The sequence below is a fragment of the Strigops habroptila genome, chromosome 4, assembly GCF_004027225.2.
Source record: "Strigops habroptila isolate Jane chromosome 4, bStrHab1.2.pri, whole genome shotgun sequence".
Classification (NCBI taxonomy): domain Eukaryota; kingdom Metazoa; phylum Chordata; class Aves; order Psittaciformes; family Psittacidae; genus Strigops; species Strigops habroptila.
In genome coordinates this window covers 77,944,975-77,964,401 of record NC_046358.1, presented here as the reverse complement: position 1 = coordinate 77,964,401, position 19,427 = coordinate 77,944,975, and the positions used below count along the sequence as shown (strand labels likewise).

Genomic DNA, 19,427 nt, shown 5'->3' with positions numbered 1-19,427 from the left:
GAAGTGTCTCTGTGAAGTATGCATATGTGGAAACTTGCATGTCAATCTATAGCATATTCCCCATTTAAGTGTTTTTTTGTGTGGGGGTTGTGGAGGTTTTTTTTTGTTTGGTTTTGGTTTCTTTTCCCCAAACTAAGGTAATAACTAGAATAGCTGGAAAACAGTGCTTTCCACAGTAATATTACTATGTAGATAAGAATTATTATGACTTCAAGGAAAATAATTCTCTAATAGTTTGAATTATCTGTTGATTCATGTCTTTTCTCTAGGTACTGAGTCATCTCTCACCCACTGAAAACATCTCTGATGATGATATTCGCAGCCTGTTCTTTGGAGACTATTCAGACCTGGACACTGATGTAAAAGTGTATGATGAAATCACAGACTTAGAGAAACTGACAACTGTGATAGAATACTACCTTGAGGAATACAACAATATCAGCAAAGCACCCATGTCCTTAGTCATGTTCAAGTTTGCTATTGAGCATATCTCAAGGATATGCAGAGTATTGAAACAAGATAACGGACATCTGTTGTTGGTGGGTGTTGGCGGGAGCGGTCGACAAAGTGCTACCAAGCTGGCCACCTTCATGAATTCCTTTGAACTCTTTCAAATTGAAATTACGAAGTCCTATGGAGTCAATGAATGGAAAGATGATGTTAAACAAGTGATGCTGAAAGCAGGCGTTGGTAACAAGAATGTGTCCTTTTTGTTCTCTGATAATCAAATAAAGGATGAAGCCTTTGTAGAAGATATCAACATGCTTTTAAATTCCGGTGATGTGCCTAATATCTTTGCAGCAGATGAGAAAGCTGAAATTGTTGAGAAAATGCAAGCTGCAGCAAGGATGGAGAACAGGAAAATTGAAGCCACTCCCCTGGCTATGTACAATTTCTTTATTGAAAGGGTGAAGAAAAATTTGCATATAGTCTTAGGTCTGTATACAATGAGTTATTTCTCAGAATGTTTTTTTATTAGGCTTAGGTTTTTCTGCTTCCTAACTGCAAACAAACTTAGGTAACAATCATGTGGGGTGTTTTTTTCTAGCCATGAGTCCTGTTGGAGATGCATTCCGGAATCGATTACGAATGTTCCCTTCACTGATAAACTGCTGCACCATCGATTGGTTCCAAACCTGGCCTACAGATGCTTTGGAAATGGTTGCTAACAAGTTTTTAGAGGATGTTGAACTCGAAGATGATATTAGAAAAGAGTATGAGTTTATCTGTCACGAAACATACGAAGCAAATGTTTATTCCCTTTCCCCTTGCACCCCCAACATAGTTGATCAGGAAACTGTCCTTATGAATGGACTAAGCAAAGCCAATTCTGGGATTTCAGTGCAAGTCAAAGAGACCTAGATAGATGTATCTGATATTTCTGAAAATCAGGCCACTCTTGAAAATGAGAGTAAAATATTCCTTATAATGGGTAAAAAGCTTCTAAAATTCTAAATTCTGCCTTCACTAACACTAATATAATTTGATAAACTTAGCATAATTTCCTCATAATTAACATGAAGACAGATTGTATTTGCATAGTAATGTGGAAAAACTTTCTCTAGGGTTGTGTCAATGTGCAAATATTTCCAAGAAAGTGTGAGAGAGCTCTCCATCAGCTATTATGCTACACTGCAAAGACACAACTATGTGACACCAGCTTCATACCTAGAACTGATTCTTACCTTTAAGACTCTGCTGAATAGCAAAAGGGAAGAAGTTGACATGATGAGAACTCGTTATCTTATAGGACTTGAAAAACTTGACTTTGCAGCTTCACAAGTAAGTTCCAGATGAAAACACTGAATATGTGCCATGTGCATACTTTAGTATGGGGTCTGTATAAGCTGATTAAAACTTATAAAAATAAAACATCAAATTCCCTCTTCATCATAGTCATGACGCTGTTGATAATTTTCTGTAGAAAGCCAGTAGGAAAAGTTAGATTACAGCTTAGTCATTTTAAAAAATATGATGTGTAAGTTTGGATTATAGCACTTAATAGAAAGCTAAATGAAATTGATGGTACTCATTAAATGTTGAAGGAATAAACCTTACAAATTTTATTATTTTCTTGAAGCTTTGTATGGGCAACCCATGACTCAGCATCCTGAATAGATTCCTAGTAGGAAATTAATTGGGTTCCGGGTAAATAACCCCCTTTTTCAACCCATGTGATCCAGGGATTGATCTTCCCAAGATGCAAAGGGGCTTCCAGATACCTGCTAGATGAAGGACATCCAGTTTACAGCTGTTCCTGTCACTAATTCTGTATTTCCTTCCAAGTTTCTTTTGGTATATCCAAACAGTTTTCCACCTGTACAATAAAGGATTATTTGGGGTTTCATAAACTGAAACTGTGATGAAAAAAATACAATTAATCATTTTATTTCTCATTATTGAAATCAAGTGGATCATAAAAAAGCAAGTGTATTCATGGATGATAAAAAAAAATCCTTTAAAAATATCTATTCTGTTAAATAAAACAGCTCTTAGTAAAAATAGTCCAGAGAACTATTTTAATAATTACTTAGAGCAAATGTCCCTTTTTAGATTGTATTAATATAGTGTCTTCTGATCTTTCTTTGTAAGACATCAAGATATGAAATTCATGCAATGTTTACACAGATTTTTTCTTGATTTCCTGTTCTGTTCATCAGGTTGCAGAGATGCAGAAAGAACTGACTGCCCTTCAGCCTGAACTGATTAAAACTTCTGCAGAAACAGACAAAATGATGGTCCATATTGAAAAGGAAACACTTGAAGTAGATGCAAAGAAGGAACTAGTGTCAGCAGATGAAAAAGAGGCTAATGAAGCAGCAGCTGCTGCTAAAGCTATTAAGGTAGTATACATGGGCTCAAGCCTTTCCAAGTAAGTGGGAGTTGTGATGATGTGTTAATGGAATGATCCAAGCTCTTAAAGTAACAAAGTTGCAAGAGATGATGAATGACATGATCCTAATATAAACAAGGTAAATTTTGGCTGTTTGGACTATGACTGTATCTCACAGTACTTCATAGTTTCTCTCTCTAGTTCACATTCCAAAAGCTATAGTTCTTATTTCTGTACTGATACATTCTCCTTCTAAACAGATTCAGCAATGAGGTTATACTGTTTCCAGGCGCAAAGACAATTCATTTAGAATTAGCTGAGATAATTTGGCATAGTGCTGCATGGAACCGGATTAGGCATAACCTAAAGATATAGCCATAGCCATTCGCCTGTAGCACTGAATTTCCCGTGGGAAGCTGCAGGATTCCTCAGTATTTTTGTAACTCATTGGAAATGTCAGTGATAGATAAGATAGATGATTACTGCCATCTGAGTACCTGGTTAAGAATTTAAGCTACACAGTATATATATATATTTACCTGATCAACACTGTAAGATTTAACTAAGAACAACTGTATCTAACTTGCATTTTAATTCTCCTTGTCTTGAGCAGCGAGACTTTGATCTTGAAAGCTTGTCTGGCTTTTTCAGCTATCATTTCAGCTTGTGGAAGTAACTAATTTCTCTACAAACCTTCTTTCTTTAAACTGTGCAGACAAATCTTGTTTTCTCTCCAAGAAACACAAAGTTGTGAACAATCTTTTTATTAGGCACTTAGAAGCAGAGAAGGCTCTCTGAGGCTGTGCTGTAGTGGGGTAATCAGTTTGCAAACCTGGTATTGTATGAAGGTTTACAGGCTTCTGCCCAATGTCTTAACAGGATGAATGTGAAGGAGACCTTGCTGAGGCCATGCCAGCTTTGGAGGCAGCACTTGCAGCTCTTGATACTCTGAATCCTTCAGACATCTCTCTTGTGAAATCCATGCAGAATCCACCTGGTCCTGTTAAGCTTGTCATGGAGAGTATCTGTGTCATGAAGGGAGCTAAACCAGAGAGGAAGCCTGATCCAAATGGCAGTGGTAATGATGCAGTATTTGTTATCCCTGTTCTAGGAATGCTTGGGGTACTGTTGTGTTGTACTAGTGAAGTGCTTCTGGTGTGAATGCAGCCATATCCACTAAAAGTGCATTTTGCTAGCAATGACTTAAAACTACACTGAATAGCTAAGAACTGCTTTTGCCATTGTAACATACTGCCCTTGCTTGACGCTGTTGTACAAGCTTTGTAAATACGATCCCAGTCACCAGCACAAAGTCGTCTCTTCAACTTGCTTTGAACCCAATCTTGAGATTTGCATTGTCTTGAGGAATGCTGGGAGCTGGAGGTGTGCTGGGAACCATTCACCTGTATTTTCCACTCTAATCCCTGCTACCAAACTTCATGAGTCATGCTGGGAAGCAGAATTCTAACTATACCCCTGACAGCCAACTACTCTAATAAGCTTTCTGTGTGATTTATGTTGTTATCATTGGATTGCACAGGATTTGCAAGGTAGGAGAGGAAAGAGACCTTTTTCTTTCACTTTCCTTCTACTTTAGGCCCCAACAGTTCATCGCTTCATAACTGAAAATAAGAACTCTATCTTTCATCCAAAATTGTCTTATCTAGGTTAGGAAGGAATGTTTTCACATAGTTACTGGTTTATCTAATAAACCATGCTAAGAAAGACTTTATAGTAATATGTTTCCCTTATTTTGCTTCGTTGATTTAGAATTAATATGTAATTAATAAATATGACATAGGTTAGTGATGCTGAAGTTTCTGTCTGAATTTCTTCAGGTAATGGTTTTCCCAAACTACTTAACAGTGGTTTACTAGTGGTTATAGTAAAACCCGATTGCAAAATCATTGATGTTAATTCTTTGTATTATGTTTAAAGTTTTTTGGGGTTTTTTTTCAGCTTGGATACGTATGTTTTAAGCCTGATTTTAGTATCGTTTGCAATATAGGTAAAATGATAGAAGACTACTGGGGGCCATCTAGAAAACTTCTTAGTGATCTAAAATTCCTGGAGAGCTTAAAGACATACGACAAAGATAATATTCCTCCTGCTATAATGAAGAAAATTAGAGAGAAGTTTATTGATCATCCAGATTTTCAGCCAGCTGTCATAAAAAATGTCTCATCTGCCTGTGAAGGACTATGCAAGTGGGTGCGAGCCATGGAGGTATATGACCGTGTTGCAAAAGTGGTTGCCCCAAAGCGCGAACGTTTGAAGGCTGCAGAAGAATTATTGGAGGTTCAAATGCAGAAGCTACAAATAAAACAAGCAGAACTTAAGGAGGTAGTTGATCGCCTCCAAGCTTTGAATGATGAGCTTGACAACATGATTGAACGGAAGAAAGAATTAGAAGATAATATTGAACGCTGCTCACAAAAGATTGTGAGAGCTGAACAGCTGATTAGTGGTCTTGGTGGAGAGAAAGACAGGTGGACAGAAGCTGCACGATTATTAGGAATTCGGTACATAGACCTTACAGGAGATGTGTTGTTATCATCAGGAACTGTGGCTTATTTGGGAGCCTTTACTGTTGATTACCGCCTAAAATGTCAACAGCAATGGCAGGTCCTATGTAATGAAAAGAACATACCGTGCTCCAGTGATTTTAGCTTAAGTAATACATTAGGGGATCCAGTCAAAATCCGTGCATGGCAGATTGCTGGATTACCAGTTGATTCTTTTTCCACTGACAATGGCATAATTGTTTCTAACTCAAGAAGATGGGCTTTAATGATAGATCCTCAAAGGCAAGCCAATAAGTGGGTAAAAAACATGGAGAAAACTAACAGGCTGTCAGTTATCAAATTATCTGACACACATTATGTGAGGGTATTAGAAAATGCTATTCAGCTTGGAACGCCAGTCTTGCTAGAAAATGTTGGTGAAGAACTAGATGCTTTCGTAGAACCCATTTTATTAAAGCTAACATTCAAACAACAAGGAGTAGAATACATTAAATTAGGGGAAAATATAATTGAATATTCAAGAGATTTCAGGTTTTACATAACAACCTGCTTAAGAAATCCTCATTATCTTCCTGAAGTGGCTGTGAAAGTTTGTCTAATCAACTTTGTGATTACACCTTTGGGTCTTCAGGATCAGCTTCTTGGAATTGTAGCTGCAGAGGAAAAGCCTGAGCTAGAAGAAAAGAAAAATAAACTGATTATAGAAAGTGCAGCCAACAAGAAACAACTAAAGGAAATAGAAGATAAGATCCTGGAGATCCTTTCCACTTCAGAAGGAAACATCTTAGAAGATGAAACAGCAATTACTGTTTTGTCTTCATCCAAAGAGTTATCTGAAGAAATCTCTGAAAAGCAAAAAATTTCCTCCGTAACTGAGATGCAAATAGATACTACTCGAATGGGGTATAAACCAGTTGCTCTTCATTCAGCTGTTATCTTCTTCTGCATCTCTGATCTGGCAAACATTGAACCTATGTACCAATATTCGTTAATTTGGTTCATTAACTTGTATGTTCAGTCTATTGCTAAAAGCAAAAAGAGTGAAGATCTAGAAGAGAGGATTAGAAGTATAACTGAGCATTTCACAGTAAGCATCTATAATAATGTGTGTCGTTCGCTGTTTGAAAAGGATAAAGTGTTATTCTCCTTGCTTCTGACAATAGGTATTATGAAGGGAAAAGACCAAATAGATGATGAGGTTTGGCGTTTCCTACTGACAGGAGGTGTTGCTCTTGATAATCCTCACCCCAATCCAGCTCCAGATTGGCTATCTGAAAAATCATGGGCTGAGCTTGTACGTGCATCTAGTCTGACAAACCTGCAGGGACTAATGGAACATGTAAGAGAGAATTCTTCAAAGTGGAAACTAATCTATGACTCTGCAAGACCCCATGAAGAAGCCTTCCCAGATGCTTGGAGCACACTGATGGGGTTACATCGCTTGGTTCTTCTCAGATGTTTGAGACCTGACAAAATTATTCCAGCAGTGCAGGAGTTCATTGTGGAAAATATGGGAAAAACATTTATTGAACCACCTACTTTTGATCTTGGAAAAAGTTACAGTGATTCAAATTGTTGTGCCCCTTTGATTTTTGTATTATCACCAGGTGCTGATCCTATGGCAGGTGAGATTGTTGTTATTTTTTTTTTTTAGTCTGGTTAAATGTCTCTGAGTGTGACTAAACTGCTAATAGTGTACTTTGATCTTTAAAGTGTTGTTAAAGTACAATACAGCAATGATGGAATATCAAACATTTGCATCTGCCCATATATAAACAGCGATAGTAAAGTTGCTAGAGGGTGGAATGAATGTAGTGGTGATTCAATGTCTAGGTCTCTGAGCAGCAATTTAGGGATCTAACAGCTTGTAACATCCAGACCAGTTTATAATTTATGCTTGCAATACAATTCTTTCAGTGGGTGTTTGGGATTTGCTCCAGTCTGTGTTGCAGCCCCTCCTCCAGAGAGTTTCTTCCCTCTCAGTCACTAATTAAAGGGTGTATGTGACCACACTTAAAACCACATCTGTTAAATGTCCTTTAAAATATAACCACCCAGATTATTTTTAAACCTGGTTTTCAGCCAAAAGAATTGTCATGTGGAGCCATACTGTAAGGATGTATTTCCAGGAGGTACTGGTTTTGATGGCAAAGCTGGAGGGTTATTATTGACCAGATCTAAAGATCCAATTTACAGCTCAACCCCCACAAACAATTGTACCCACACAGCAGAGAGGAGAGAGCTGTAGTGCAGGCTGGAACTGAGCACTCAGGGCTAAAAGAAAGGACAGGCATTTAACCTTGCTAGTTTTTGGTTTTGGTTTTGGTTTTTTTTTAGTATTACTGTATACATCTAAATTTTAGCATATGCCTCAGAAACATAGTGACTGATACAACATTTGATACTATTCTGGGTTGTTGAGGTGGGTTTTTATCAATTTAGTAAAATATTTATTGACTTTTGCCCCTTTAATTATGTTTTACATTATAGAAATGACAGTATAACATAGACTTTGACTTTGTTTGAATGTGTGAAACTTGCTATCATAGGTTTGCTAAAATTTGCTGATGATGTTGGCATGGGAGGCACAAACATTCAAACCATTTCGCTTGGACAGGGCCAGGGCCCAATAGCAGCAAAAATGATTTCTCAGGCTATTGCTGATGGAACCTGGGTAGTGTTGCAAAACTGCCATCTTGCAACTAGCTGGATGCCTGCTTTGGAAAAAATCTGTGAGGAAGTTATAGTGCCTGAGAATACCAATGATAAGTTCAGGTAGGGGTTTTAATATTTTCCTCTTTTTAATGGGAGTAATGCTTATTTGCTGAAGACACTAGTAAAAAGAAATGAAACTTCTTTTGTTTGAACAACTAAGTATAACATTGATGTCATTTATGTGCAACCATAAAATAAAGATACCTAATAAGGATGTCATCTTCTCTACCTGTCCAATATAATCTGCTTTATGCCTTTGTTTTAGAACAAATTTATATGTTGTTATTATAGTTAAGCAAGTAACAAGCCTTAGTCTTTTGCAGATCAAATTGAAGATTTGTCAACATTGATGATTTTTTTTTATTTTATAATGTGCTCTTTAAAATTCTTTTCAGGTTGTGGTTAACTAGTTATCCATCAGAAAAGTTTCCTGTTAGTATCCTCCAGAATGGCGTCAAAATGACGAATGAGCCTCCAAAAGGAGTGAGAGTGAACCTTCTTCGATCATACCTTAATGACCCCATCTCTGACCCTGTGTTCTTTAACAGTTGCCAAAAGCCAGAAATGTGGCAAAAACTCCTGTTTGGCCTTTGCTTTTTTCATGCTATTGTGCAAGAAAGGAGAAACTTTGGCCCACTGGGTAAGGTTTATATTATTGTGCAGGTTGTTTCAAAAAGATCAGTCATTTTGAAGTGTATTATTGGAGCCTCTCTGTAAAAAGGCAGTACTGTTGTTAGCAATATTTCAGGAGTGCAATCTGTATTGCACAGGACGTAATAAAGTTTAAAAGCTGTTATTTGTAGGGATTCTTATTCAGGCAAAGCTACTCTTGAAGCCACTAAAAGTATTACCCTGAGGGAGGATTAGAAAGTACCACTTTTCCAAGTAAATATATTACACAGTAGTTACATTAAATTGTAGCTTTCTATGTTAATTTATTGCTGTAGTTCTTACTAACCATCAAATCCAGTTCTGTTTTAAATTTTTGCAATTAAATATTTGTCTTTCTCAATTCTGCTTTTGTTATTTATGTGTATACTTTGTTTTAACAAAGCTAGTGCATATGTTTACTTGGCATGAAACAAATTTATGTAGCTACAGTGTATTGTTCATAACACAACAGTGAAAAGATATGCGTAAGAATCAGTGCCTCAGCTTTTCCTGAAATCTGGAGATACTTTGAAAACTATATAGAATTCTACATAAAATGCAGAAATGTATGGAACTATAAATTCCGTTTTTATAGCTATATAAAGTTAACACTCTCCACTGGTGTACATGAAGTTCTCAGCTTTCCATTCTGACTGAGTCTGTCTTCCTCTTAACAGGTTACAGTTATGAAATGTTATATTTTGACTGAAAGCCACTGTCCTTATTTTAATAGGCAGCTGTTTAAATAAACACTAGACTGCCACTATGAAGATATTTACTGCTTTAAAGTAAAAATATAATTTTTGTAAGTGACAAAGAGGTGATTTTCTAGAGCAACATCTATGCTTTAATGCGACCAGCTGTCTGGGAGAAGAAGGATAGTTGCAGCAATAGCCCTATTTTTCAGTTTGCACTATGGGTATAGGTTTTCTGAAGGATTCTCTTACGTGGATTGTGCTCATGTGTGGTTGGTTTTTTGGTTTGGGTTTTCTTTTTGTGCTGTTACTCTGAGTGTCATATACAAACAGCATTAATAGATGGGTAAACTGATTAAAAATTAAACCTATCAATGACCTAAACCTCCTGTTCTCATCTTCTCCAGACAGCAACAGATTAGCTAAAAGCACTGAGCAGGTCTGTGTTCTACTTAAGGTAAAATCTACTTTTTCAGGAGTATGTGATGCCAAAATGCCTGTGGTTATGTTTTAATTATATAGAATGATGGTAATAGTGCCTTAGGATACAAAATTGTTATGGAATCATGTTGTCCCTTGTGCAATAAATAGCCCAGTAAATTCCAGGGCTGCTTTCTAGGTATTGTCTACCAGCTGTTATCTTCAGCTCTGTAGTAACAGTGTAGTACCATACCATCATTTCCTGAGCATGGTTGTCAGTACAGTGCATCAGTACAGTGCACCATTGCCCCATCTTTTCTGAATTAAACAGGTTGGAATATTCCATATGAGTTCAACGAATCTGACCTCAGAATTAGTATGCGACAGATCCAGATGTTTCTGAACGAATATGAAGAAGTCCCATTTGAAGCTCTGACATATCTTACAGGTACAGGCATTACACCCTCTAATACATGTTGACTTTGCTAGACACTTTCAGCTGTTGGAGTGATAAACTGATCAGTTCTTGACAAACTGAGTGGATTCCATTCAGGTTAACTTTCTTAGCATTCCACATACAGAGAAGTTGGAACCCAAACCCTTGGAGGCCCCTGCTCGGATCATATATAGCCAGAACAATAACTAATGGTCCAGCAAACCTTTTGGTTGTTGTTTCGTATATGTAAAATAAAAACATCAATGGCCTCTGTTTCACCTTAACTGATCAATAGGATCCTGACATAGCACTGGCAGTTTACCAGAGGATGTGATAATACTCATCAGTTTAAAGCAGGAGGTGTTGACCTCTGTAAATAACTTGGTTGCTGTGGCTATTCAGTTCTATTTCTCTAGAAAGATAGCTGCTTCTTGGCACCTCCTTTGTCAACCTTATAAAGATTATTCTTGATTTTTTTCTAATATTATGATTAGCTTTATGAAAAAGAATTTCAGGAGTCAGAATTAAAGCAATACCTGTAAGCTTTCAGCTGTTTTCTGTACTTTAAATCAAGTGTAAACCTCCCCTCATTGCTTGCCCATTCGTTGCTTAAATCTCTCCAAACTCTTCTGTACAGGGGTATCACATATTTGTGATCCCTTGCTTTCTACTCTATACATACATAATCACGTTAAGTTTTAGTGAAAGGAACAATACAAGGATCAGCTATATAGCACTGCTCAGATTTTGACAGGTCTAAAAATTCTTATGAGAATTTCAAGCAAAAGAGTTGTCATTTAAAACATGACATTATTTACTGTGGCATGAGTAGCAGTTTCTCAGACCAGCTCATAGTGTTCCTTAAACCTTTCATCATCAAGACACACAAATTTGGCCTGTAGTTCCAATGGTGTTAAAGTGACTAATTTCCATTGAATCAATTGAAGCATAGGACCTAAAATCTTTGAAGACACAGAGCTTTGGAACTTGAGCTTACTGGAGCTGTCCATTATTGTGAAACAATTTTTATTTGTTCATTGACTTTGAATTTTTCATCCTGGTTTTCTTTGTCCTTTCCCAGGGGAATGTAACTATGGAGGTAGAGTAACAGATGATAAAGACAGGCGTCTTCTCCTGTCCCTTCTTTCCATAGTCTACAGCAAGGATATAGAGCAGGACAAGTATATGCTTACAGCTGGAGATGACTACTACATACCACCACATGGTCCATATGAGGTGAGAAGATAACAGATATAAATTCTTTTTGAGTTATTGGGAAAAAATCTTATCTACACTGTACTTTGATATGCCAATGCAACAAATAGAAAATAAAAAACGTAAGATCACAAAGCAATGCCAGAATATATCTTATGTATGAAATACAAATCTGGTACTTAATATCTAACACACATCAATGGAGATGTAGTGATCATCTGATATTCTGATGTGTGTTGATACTAAAAGCCACTGCTGTGCAGGTTTCCAGTACAGTTCTAGAAAGCCAATAGGAATCAGGCTTCAGGAATTTACAGGGTACTTCTGCACCCTCTTGCAACCACTTTTGCCTTGAAAGCAGTGATCAGGATGAGGAGGTGGAATTGCATGAATGGTGGAATCGCTGACTCAATTTTCATCCCTTTTTCCCCTTCTAACAACTGCACAGAGATAACATAACTATTTGTGTAGTTTGCAGTTGTGGGAGTGATACATACAGCATCCTACTCTCTCCTGTGACTCCTGCCAGTGCTCCTGGTGTATTTCTAATGTACATTCCTTTCTTTTGCTTTCTCTTGCTACCTATGTGAGGGTGGTAAGAACAACTCCTCGGTGAGTTTTGGAAGCATTCAAAACTTTAGTATTTTTCTCTGTGGACTGAGTAAGTCAATTCCTAGTTGTGTTTAACTGGGAACTAATGTGTTTGAATGCAAATGGAAAGGTTCTGTCCAAGTTGGGTTTACTGATCATTTATGAATTGCATGATTTTTGTCATTGCATTGCATGGTTTCTGGTATGTAAATGTTTCTTTTACAGTCTTACATTGAATACATACGAAATTTACCAATTATAACACACCCTGAAGTGTTTGGACTTCATGAAAATGCAGACATCACCAAGGATAACCAGGAGACTAACCAGCTTTTCCATGGAGTGCTCCTGACTTTGCCAAGAGAAGCAGGGGGAAGTGGCAAGTCCCCTCAGGTAACTGGGGAAAGAAGATCAACTTGCAATCTGGAAAGGTGCCCTTTCCTGTCATGGAAAGGGTGGGTTACCTTTCAGGGTAATCCACCGTCTCTCATCACATGACTGGCACTGGGAGTAGATGTGAATGTTCCTGTAGAGAAGTAGATAGATTTGGCATAGAAGAACCTTTAAAGATTGAAGATACCCTAATGACTTTGAATTCAATAGGTTAATAACACACAACCCCTCCTAGCTGAGTAGAACACGCAGTTTGAATAAGAATGTTCCTTTCATATTTCACTTTTTAAAATAACAGTGAAGTGCTTCACTTTAGTCATGAATTGTAGTTAGACCACAGTTAACAATCAGAGCTGATAAGGCAACTCAAATCACATCCATCTTTAGGCAATTTTAGGTATGACATGTAATTCCAGTCTACAAATTCCAGTGGTGGAGGTTCATGCACTGGCCTGACTTCATCCAGCAGTAGTTGTATGACCATCCCTGCCATTCTCAGCAGGGGACAGACTCCAGAGTGGCAGAAAATTATATCAACTCATTCAGCCATCAGGCAATCAATGTACGGCCATTAGGAGCAAAAGTTGTCTTCCTGGTGAAGTCTGTGCTATAATGGCACTTCCAGTCTGTTATTGCTCATTGAATGCTTGGTTTTTGAAATGTGATTTTTTTGCTTCCCTTGGCTGCTTCAGTTTCTGCAGTCCCAAACGTATAACTGTGTGTGTGACTTGTGTGGCACAAAGGGGACAGTTTGGCAGAATAGAATCACTTGGGCGCAGACCTCACTGTCACCTATCCCTTCATGGGACCTGGTTGTGAAGATGTTGGGAATTTTTTTCCTTCATCCTGTCGTTGCAGCTCAGGTTACACAGGCCAAATCCATGCCCATTTGAGATAAATGACCCTTCAAGCCCCTCAGATTTGACATCCTGCATTTTATACACAAGTGGAGTGTTGAAAAGTGGAATTGGCACTAGACAATCCCTCATTTGCAGGGTTGTCTGGTGATCTTATGATGTCTAATATGATGTAAGTAAAGCTTTTTCTGTGGCTGGGGTCTTCCTATCATTTCTCCCATGCTGCATGCTTTGTCTTTTCCTTCACTGTGGCAGTAGTAGGATTGTGTTTGTCTGTTCTGCTGCCTATTTCCATAGAAGCTGCTGTGAAAACATTTTTGCAAATTAAATTGAAATTGCTAACAAATTTAAAATTACTGAGAAGGGAAAAGGAGCAAGAAGGCACATGCAGAGACAGATAGGATGTTGCACAAAGAGAGTAAGAGCATGTAAGCATTATTTCTGTAGAAAATTGGACTAAAACACATATGTTGTTGTACAGAAAAAATGTAAGATCTATAGTGTTTTGTGGAATTTATTGAATAAAGATAGGTGAAAAAAAGGAAATTCCTTATCACTGCAAACTTGTGCTTTCAGGAAACTGTTGAAGAGTTGACACAGGACATCCTATCCAAATTACCAAGTGACTTTGATATGGAAGAGGTTATGAAGATGTACCCAGTACTTTATGAAGAGTCGATGAACACAGTTCTTAGGCAAGAACTAATTCGATTTAACAGGTAAGGCTCAGTGTTTTGTGTAGCACTACTAATACTGAAGTATGCTTGCATTCATCAGTGCTTAAATAGTTACAAGCCTTTTACAATACATTGTTCTTAACAAAGATTCTGCTTTGGATGAACCCTTTAAAAAGACTTGAAAGCTGCAGCTGACTACCTTAATATGGAAATAGTACTTATAATCTTGGAGTATGAACTTCAATCACATTTGAGTTTGTCGTATTGAGGTAGGACAGCCTACTTTATTCTTTTGAAGACGCACCCAGGCCCCAGCATTCACAACACACTCTGTTAATCAGTGTTACAATCTCTAAAGTTCTTGTCACTTGATTTCCCTTGTCTAGAATGAGAATTTTCACTGTCTTTCATTTCTCTGTATGTGTTCTTTTATTTGTTTGCTTTTCTAAGTTAAGTAGGAGTTTTGATAACTACAGGTGAGATAAGCATTTTCTGATAGGACATTTACCAGCTTTGATCAGCCCTTCATTCAAGTTGGACTCAGAGGCCTTTAGCCAGATAATAAGAAATAAATAATGAGATGACAATCTCTTTGTTTTATCTGAAGGCTTACTGAAGTTATTCGGAGCAGCCTCATTAATTTACGCAAAGCCATTAAAGGCCAAGTGTTGATGTCATCTGAACTTGAAGATGTTTTCAACAGCATGCTAATAGGAAAAGTACCATCAATGTGGGCTGCCAAGTCCTATCCATCACTGAAGCCACTGGGAAGTTATGTGTCTGATCTCCTCTGTCGCTTGGTCTTCTTCCAGGTATGCTAAACTGAGACTGACAGGTCTAAGGAGTTGGTATTTGAAAGCTGCAACGTGTATCAGTACTGTCCTCACTCAGCAGTGGCCTTATAGCTCCAGATTGTTAACTGCTTGCACAGACTTATGACCCAATATACACCGCATTAACAGCATTGGAATTAGCTGGGCAATTGCTCAGCAGGGTGAGTTGGGAGTATAATCCTTTGGTGCTAATCCAGAGCTGCATACGGTAGTTTCCATGTTTCTATTTCTAGAAGATTGCATTGATGTCTTAATGACTTCTTTGCTCAAAGAGTGCTCAACCAGGTGTGAGGATGCTTTAGAAACAGTGTGTAACAGGCACTATTAAATTTTATATATGTGACTGTAAATCTCTTTCAAGTTTAATAGAAAGTGACACCGTTTCCACACATTTTTAAACAAGGTATTTTGTTCTTTACTCACTCTTCCATCACCCTTTCCCTTGCATTCTTAGCGCTGTCTTTAAATTACTTAAAATTTTAGATGTACCTTAAATAGCTAGGGTACTGAGATGTAGTGGAACCCCATTGTCCTGGTTTTGGTTAAACCACAACACTCATGTAAGTCAGAGGAGGAGAAAGCTAGAAAGAAGTGTCTGAAAGATTTGCGTAAGCAGCAGAGTTTCCTGTTTGCTGGATCAGAGTAGCATATGGGCTTCTTTTGACTCCAAATGGCTTAGAGTAGTGGGGGGACATTGTGCCCTTGCCTTGTCTTTCGTACTGACTTTGTGATATCCAACAAAGATCCTGTCCCAAGATCTCCTTGTCTGTCATCTTTGTACTGGATTGATTTCCTCTACTAAGATTTGAGGTGTTGGCTGTAGTGCCTTCACAGTGATCAGTGAAGATGCTATGTAAGAAAATTTGGCCTTTTTTCATGTTAGGAGATTGGTTTTTACAAGACTGTAAAAGAGAGTATAAGTGTCCAAATTAAATAATTTTTCCTTTTTTTTTCTGGTTAGAATCTAGACTTACCAAAATATGCTTATGCTACTTTCTGAAATTTCTTTCTCAGTAGGACTGAGTTGTGGTTGTTTAAAAATGAGTGATTATTTTTGTTTTCATCATAAATAACTGACTTCTGTGATTTGCGGTCTCCAAAAAATACAGAACTAATGGTAATATGCAGAGGGTTCCATTAAGCTTTAGATGTCACTGTGCTGTTTCAGTATATCTGAAACAGCATCCTGAAAGACATCCTTTTTCTGGTGAATTGGCACAGTGAAGCTACAAATGTATGTTTTCTTGTTTGCTTTTTCTCTACATATTCAGGATTGGGTCATCAGTGGGCCGCCCACTGTGTTTTGGCTCTCAGGATTCTACTTCACTCAGTCTTTTTTGACTGGTGTCTTACAAAACTATGCCAGAAAATACACAATCCCAATTGACCATATTGGATTTGAATTTGAGGTAAGAAAATGCAGCAGAATTTTGTTTTTCTTGAACAGCTTGAAACATGTTCTGGGGCAGTAAGGAATAGAGTTTTCAAATGAAAAGAAGTTTTATTTAAAGGAGCAATTTCAGACTATCACTTACAGGATTTAACATATTCCAGATAAAAATAAAGTCAAGCAATGGTTTAATCATTCTAGGTGATGCAAGAGGAGCACACAATGGAGAAAATGCCAGAAGATGGGGCTTATGTGAGAGGCCTTTTTTTGGAAGGTGCACGATGGGATAGAGAATCCTTGGTAATTGAAGAATCACTTCCAAAAATCCTTTACGATTCTTTGCCCATAATTTGGCTGAAACCTGGAGATAGTTCCAAATTTTGTCATATGAACATCTATTCATGCCCTGTATACAAGACAAGTGAGAGAAAAGGTGTCTTATCCACTACCGGCCACTCGACCAACTATGTTCTCTCAATTGAACTCCCATCAGACAAGCCCCAGAAACACTGGATAAATCGAGGTGTGGCAGCGCTATGCCAGTTAGATGACTGAGAGTAAGCATGTCAAACATTCATATTTTGTTATTAAAACATATACTTTACTCCCCAATATCTGCATTTATTTATTTTTATGTATCAGGATTTCCTGCTGACTTCAAAGCAGCTCCCAAGTTCCTTTGGTTTTTAGCCATTATCAGCCACTGATCAAGAGTGATTGAAAATAGAACACTACAAACAGAAACTTATTTCAAAGGCCTGGGCTTTATCTTGCAATAGATCAGAATGAACAGAACTCCCATCAAACTGTGTACCACCCACATCATTACAAATCTTGAGAAATCTGAATATTAACATCTAGCTGCTATTGTAGAGCTGCTTTTTTTTTTTTTTGATAATGAAATTGGGCCCAAGGAGTTTTGCTGCTGATTTTAATGGGAATCTAATCCATAACTCTTGCAAATAAGACTCTGTGGATTTGCCTACCACTGCTGTGTCTCAGGAGCATGTAGGCCAAAGAGGGAGTAGATGAGAATAGTATGTTGCCAACAAATAAACCCAATCTTTAGCTAGAGTGAACTGCCAGAGCTGTATTATAAAATTGTAATAACCGACGCTCCCTGAAGATGTGCCTCAGAATCACAGAATTATAGAATGGTTTGGGTTGGAAAGGACCTTAAGATCATCTAGTTCCAATCCCCCTGCCATGGGCAGGGATGCCTCACACTAGATCATGTCGCCCAAGGCTCTGTCCAACCTGGCCTTGAACACTGACAGGGATAGAGCATTTACCACTACTTGGGGCAACCACTACTGAGGCTTCCAGTGCCTCAGCACCCTCACAATTCCATAGAAAATCTCTAGACAGCATATGCATTGTGAGCCTGTCATTTCGCAGAGCAGTATGCCTGTCTCATAGTTTTTTAACTTTTTATTTCACCATTATTTACCCACATATCCCAGATGCCTGATAAATGGAGCTATTTCCTTTTTCCTGTAGTCTCATTTTACTTCCTTATCTTGCCCTCTTGCATATTGCACTAATAACCACCTGAAATTTTGTACCTATTTAAGCCCTTTCATCAGAGAAGCTCAAAGTAGCTTGTAAACATTAATTAAAAATAAAATGGCCCAAACATCTTCAAAGAGCTGTGCAGTCATTAGCTAATCCCCACAGCATGCCAAGAAGGTACTAAAGATGCATCATTAGACGACTTGTGTACACAGTACAAGAGAAGCACAAAGATCAAGGCAAACATTTAAAAAAAACCCCATTGCATAAACATCCACTAATGGGCTTTGGTTTGTTGGGGTTTTTTTATTCACTGCCCAAATTGCAGCATTTTAATAACTTGCTTGAGGCCTCATAAAGTCAGAGATGCAGCTGTAATTCAGCAATTCCCAAGATCCTGCTACAGTCATTAAGTGATGGTGCTATGACTATTCAAATATATAGTTCTTGTCATAGGAATTTCTCTGTTGTGTGGTGCTTAGCTGTAATAGGTGAAAACAGTGTAAAGTATTGTTTTATTAACCCCCAGGTTGTTTCATACAACTATTAATAAAATAGTAACTTTTAAGAACGGTAACATACAGGTAAGCCAGAAGTGTTACAGCTATGTTGTACAGTGCTGCTCTGCTCAAAGATAGACATAGACCATTAGTACAGTTTCTTCCTGTACCATATTTGGTGCCTCACTAACAGTACAGTATACAGGCACTTGGAGCATCATTATTGTTACGTGGTGACTACGGCAAAAATGTCAGGCCAGGACATTAAATAGATATTTGTTTCAATAAAGGGCACAGAGATGTGCAAGTGTTTCAGCTTACTGATAGGAAGAAACTACACTTTTAACAATTTAGGCCAAATGATACTTGGCACCTATAGCAAAGATAAAACTTGTTTATGAATGTAACAGCACAATCATCCAAACTGACAACTGTTTTTGAGAAAAGAATTATGTTTCAGAAGATCTAGAAGTAAATTAAGATTAATTAAAATTGGTCCTTTAGAAAACCTGTATTTTCTTAGGCTTCATAACACAGACACTTTGTACTTTTAACACGATTAAAACTAACTGAAATGTACTATATATTAAAAAACCCCATTGTGGTAGTTACCGTATTTTTGAATGGCTGCATCTAATTGTTGTTATATCACAGCAACAATTCAGATCACTAATTAGGTCACAGCGGCATCAGAGGTAAAAAACTAGTCATGAGCCTCCTCTTACCAGGTGCTTTGCATGCAAGCCATAGAGGCTAGACCTGGCTCTTAGATCCTTTGCTATGGACTGATCAGTTCAGTCGCTGCTCTCTGAAGGACCTCTATTTAGATTTGAGCTCATACATGCTAGTGACTGGTGACAGCTTACCTGTGGCTGCTGAGGCACTGCTGAAAGAGAAGCTGGGGCAACAGTGGAGTAATCGTTCTTAAAACAGTAACATGAAGAGAAGTTGGCATTTGAGGATTGAGTTTCTCGATCCTTCTTCGGAAAATGCTAGTCTTGCAAGCACAGTCCTCTAAATTAAGTTAAAAAATCTTTTTTTAATTTAATTTAAAATTTAAGTTAAAAGCCAGATTCACTAGTAAATGCTGCCTAAATTACATTTGATGGAGATAAATTACTTTTAAACTGTTGGAAAATACTGTAGGATAGCTTGCCATGTGGGTTTCTTGTTAACACCTTTCT

General features: G+C 37.7%; 1 protein-coding gene and 1 long non-coding RNA gene across 4 annotated transcripts in view; one reads left to right on the top strand and one right to left on the bottom strand.

The window, feature by feature from the left end:
* The window catches only part of DNAH3 (dynein axonemal heavy chain 3), a 64,652-nt gene extending 47,809 nt beyond the window's left edge, over positions 1-16,843 (top strand). For all 3 annotated transcript variants that reach the window (XM_030482647.1, XM_030482645.1, XM_030482648.1), the window contains 15 exons: positions 270-936; positions 1,049-1,214; positions 1,566-1,782; positions 2,661-2,843; positions 3,713-3,911; positions 4,842-6,983; positions 7,908-8,133; positions 8,469-8,713; positions 10,171-10,287; positions 11,357-11,511; positions 12,307-12,474; positions 13,908-14,050; positions 14,616-14,820; positions 16,113-16,250; positions 16,433-16,843. In XM_030482647.1, the coding sequence (XP_030338507.1) occupies positions 270-936; positions 1,049-1,214; positions 1,566-1,782; positions 2,661-2,843; positions 3,713-3,911; positions 4,842-6,983; positions 7,908-8,133; positions 8,469-8,713; positions 10,171-10,287; positions 11,357-11,511; positions 12,307-12,474; positions 13,908-14,050; positions 14,616-14,820; positions 16,113-16,250; positions 16,433-16,786 (5,325 nt within the window). In that variant the 3' untranslated portion in view covers positions 16,787-16,843. The remainder of the gene's footprint in view (positions 1-269; positions 937-1,048; positions 1,215-1,565; positions 1,783-2,660; positions 2,844-3,712; positions 3,912-4,841; positions 6,984-7,907; positions 8,134-8,468; positions 8,714-10,170; positions 10,288-11,356; positions 11,512-12,306; positions 12,475-13,907; positions 14,051-14,615; positions 14,821-16,112; positions 16,251-16,432) is intronic.
* Positions 16,323-19,298, bottom strand: LOC116915265. Its single transcript, XR_004389900.1, has 2 exons — positions 19,110-19,298; positions 16,323-16,637 (listed from the first exon to the last, which is right to left on the bottom strand). It is a non-coding gene; the product is annotated as an uncharacterized LOC116915265 (long non-coding RNA).
* Positions 19,299-19,427: the final 129 nt, after the last annotated feature.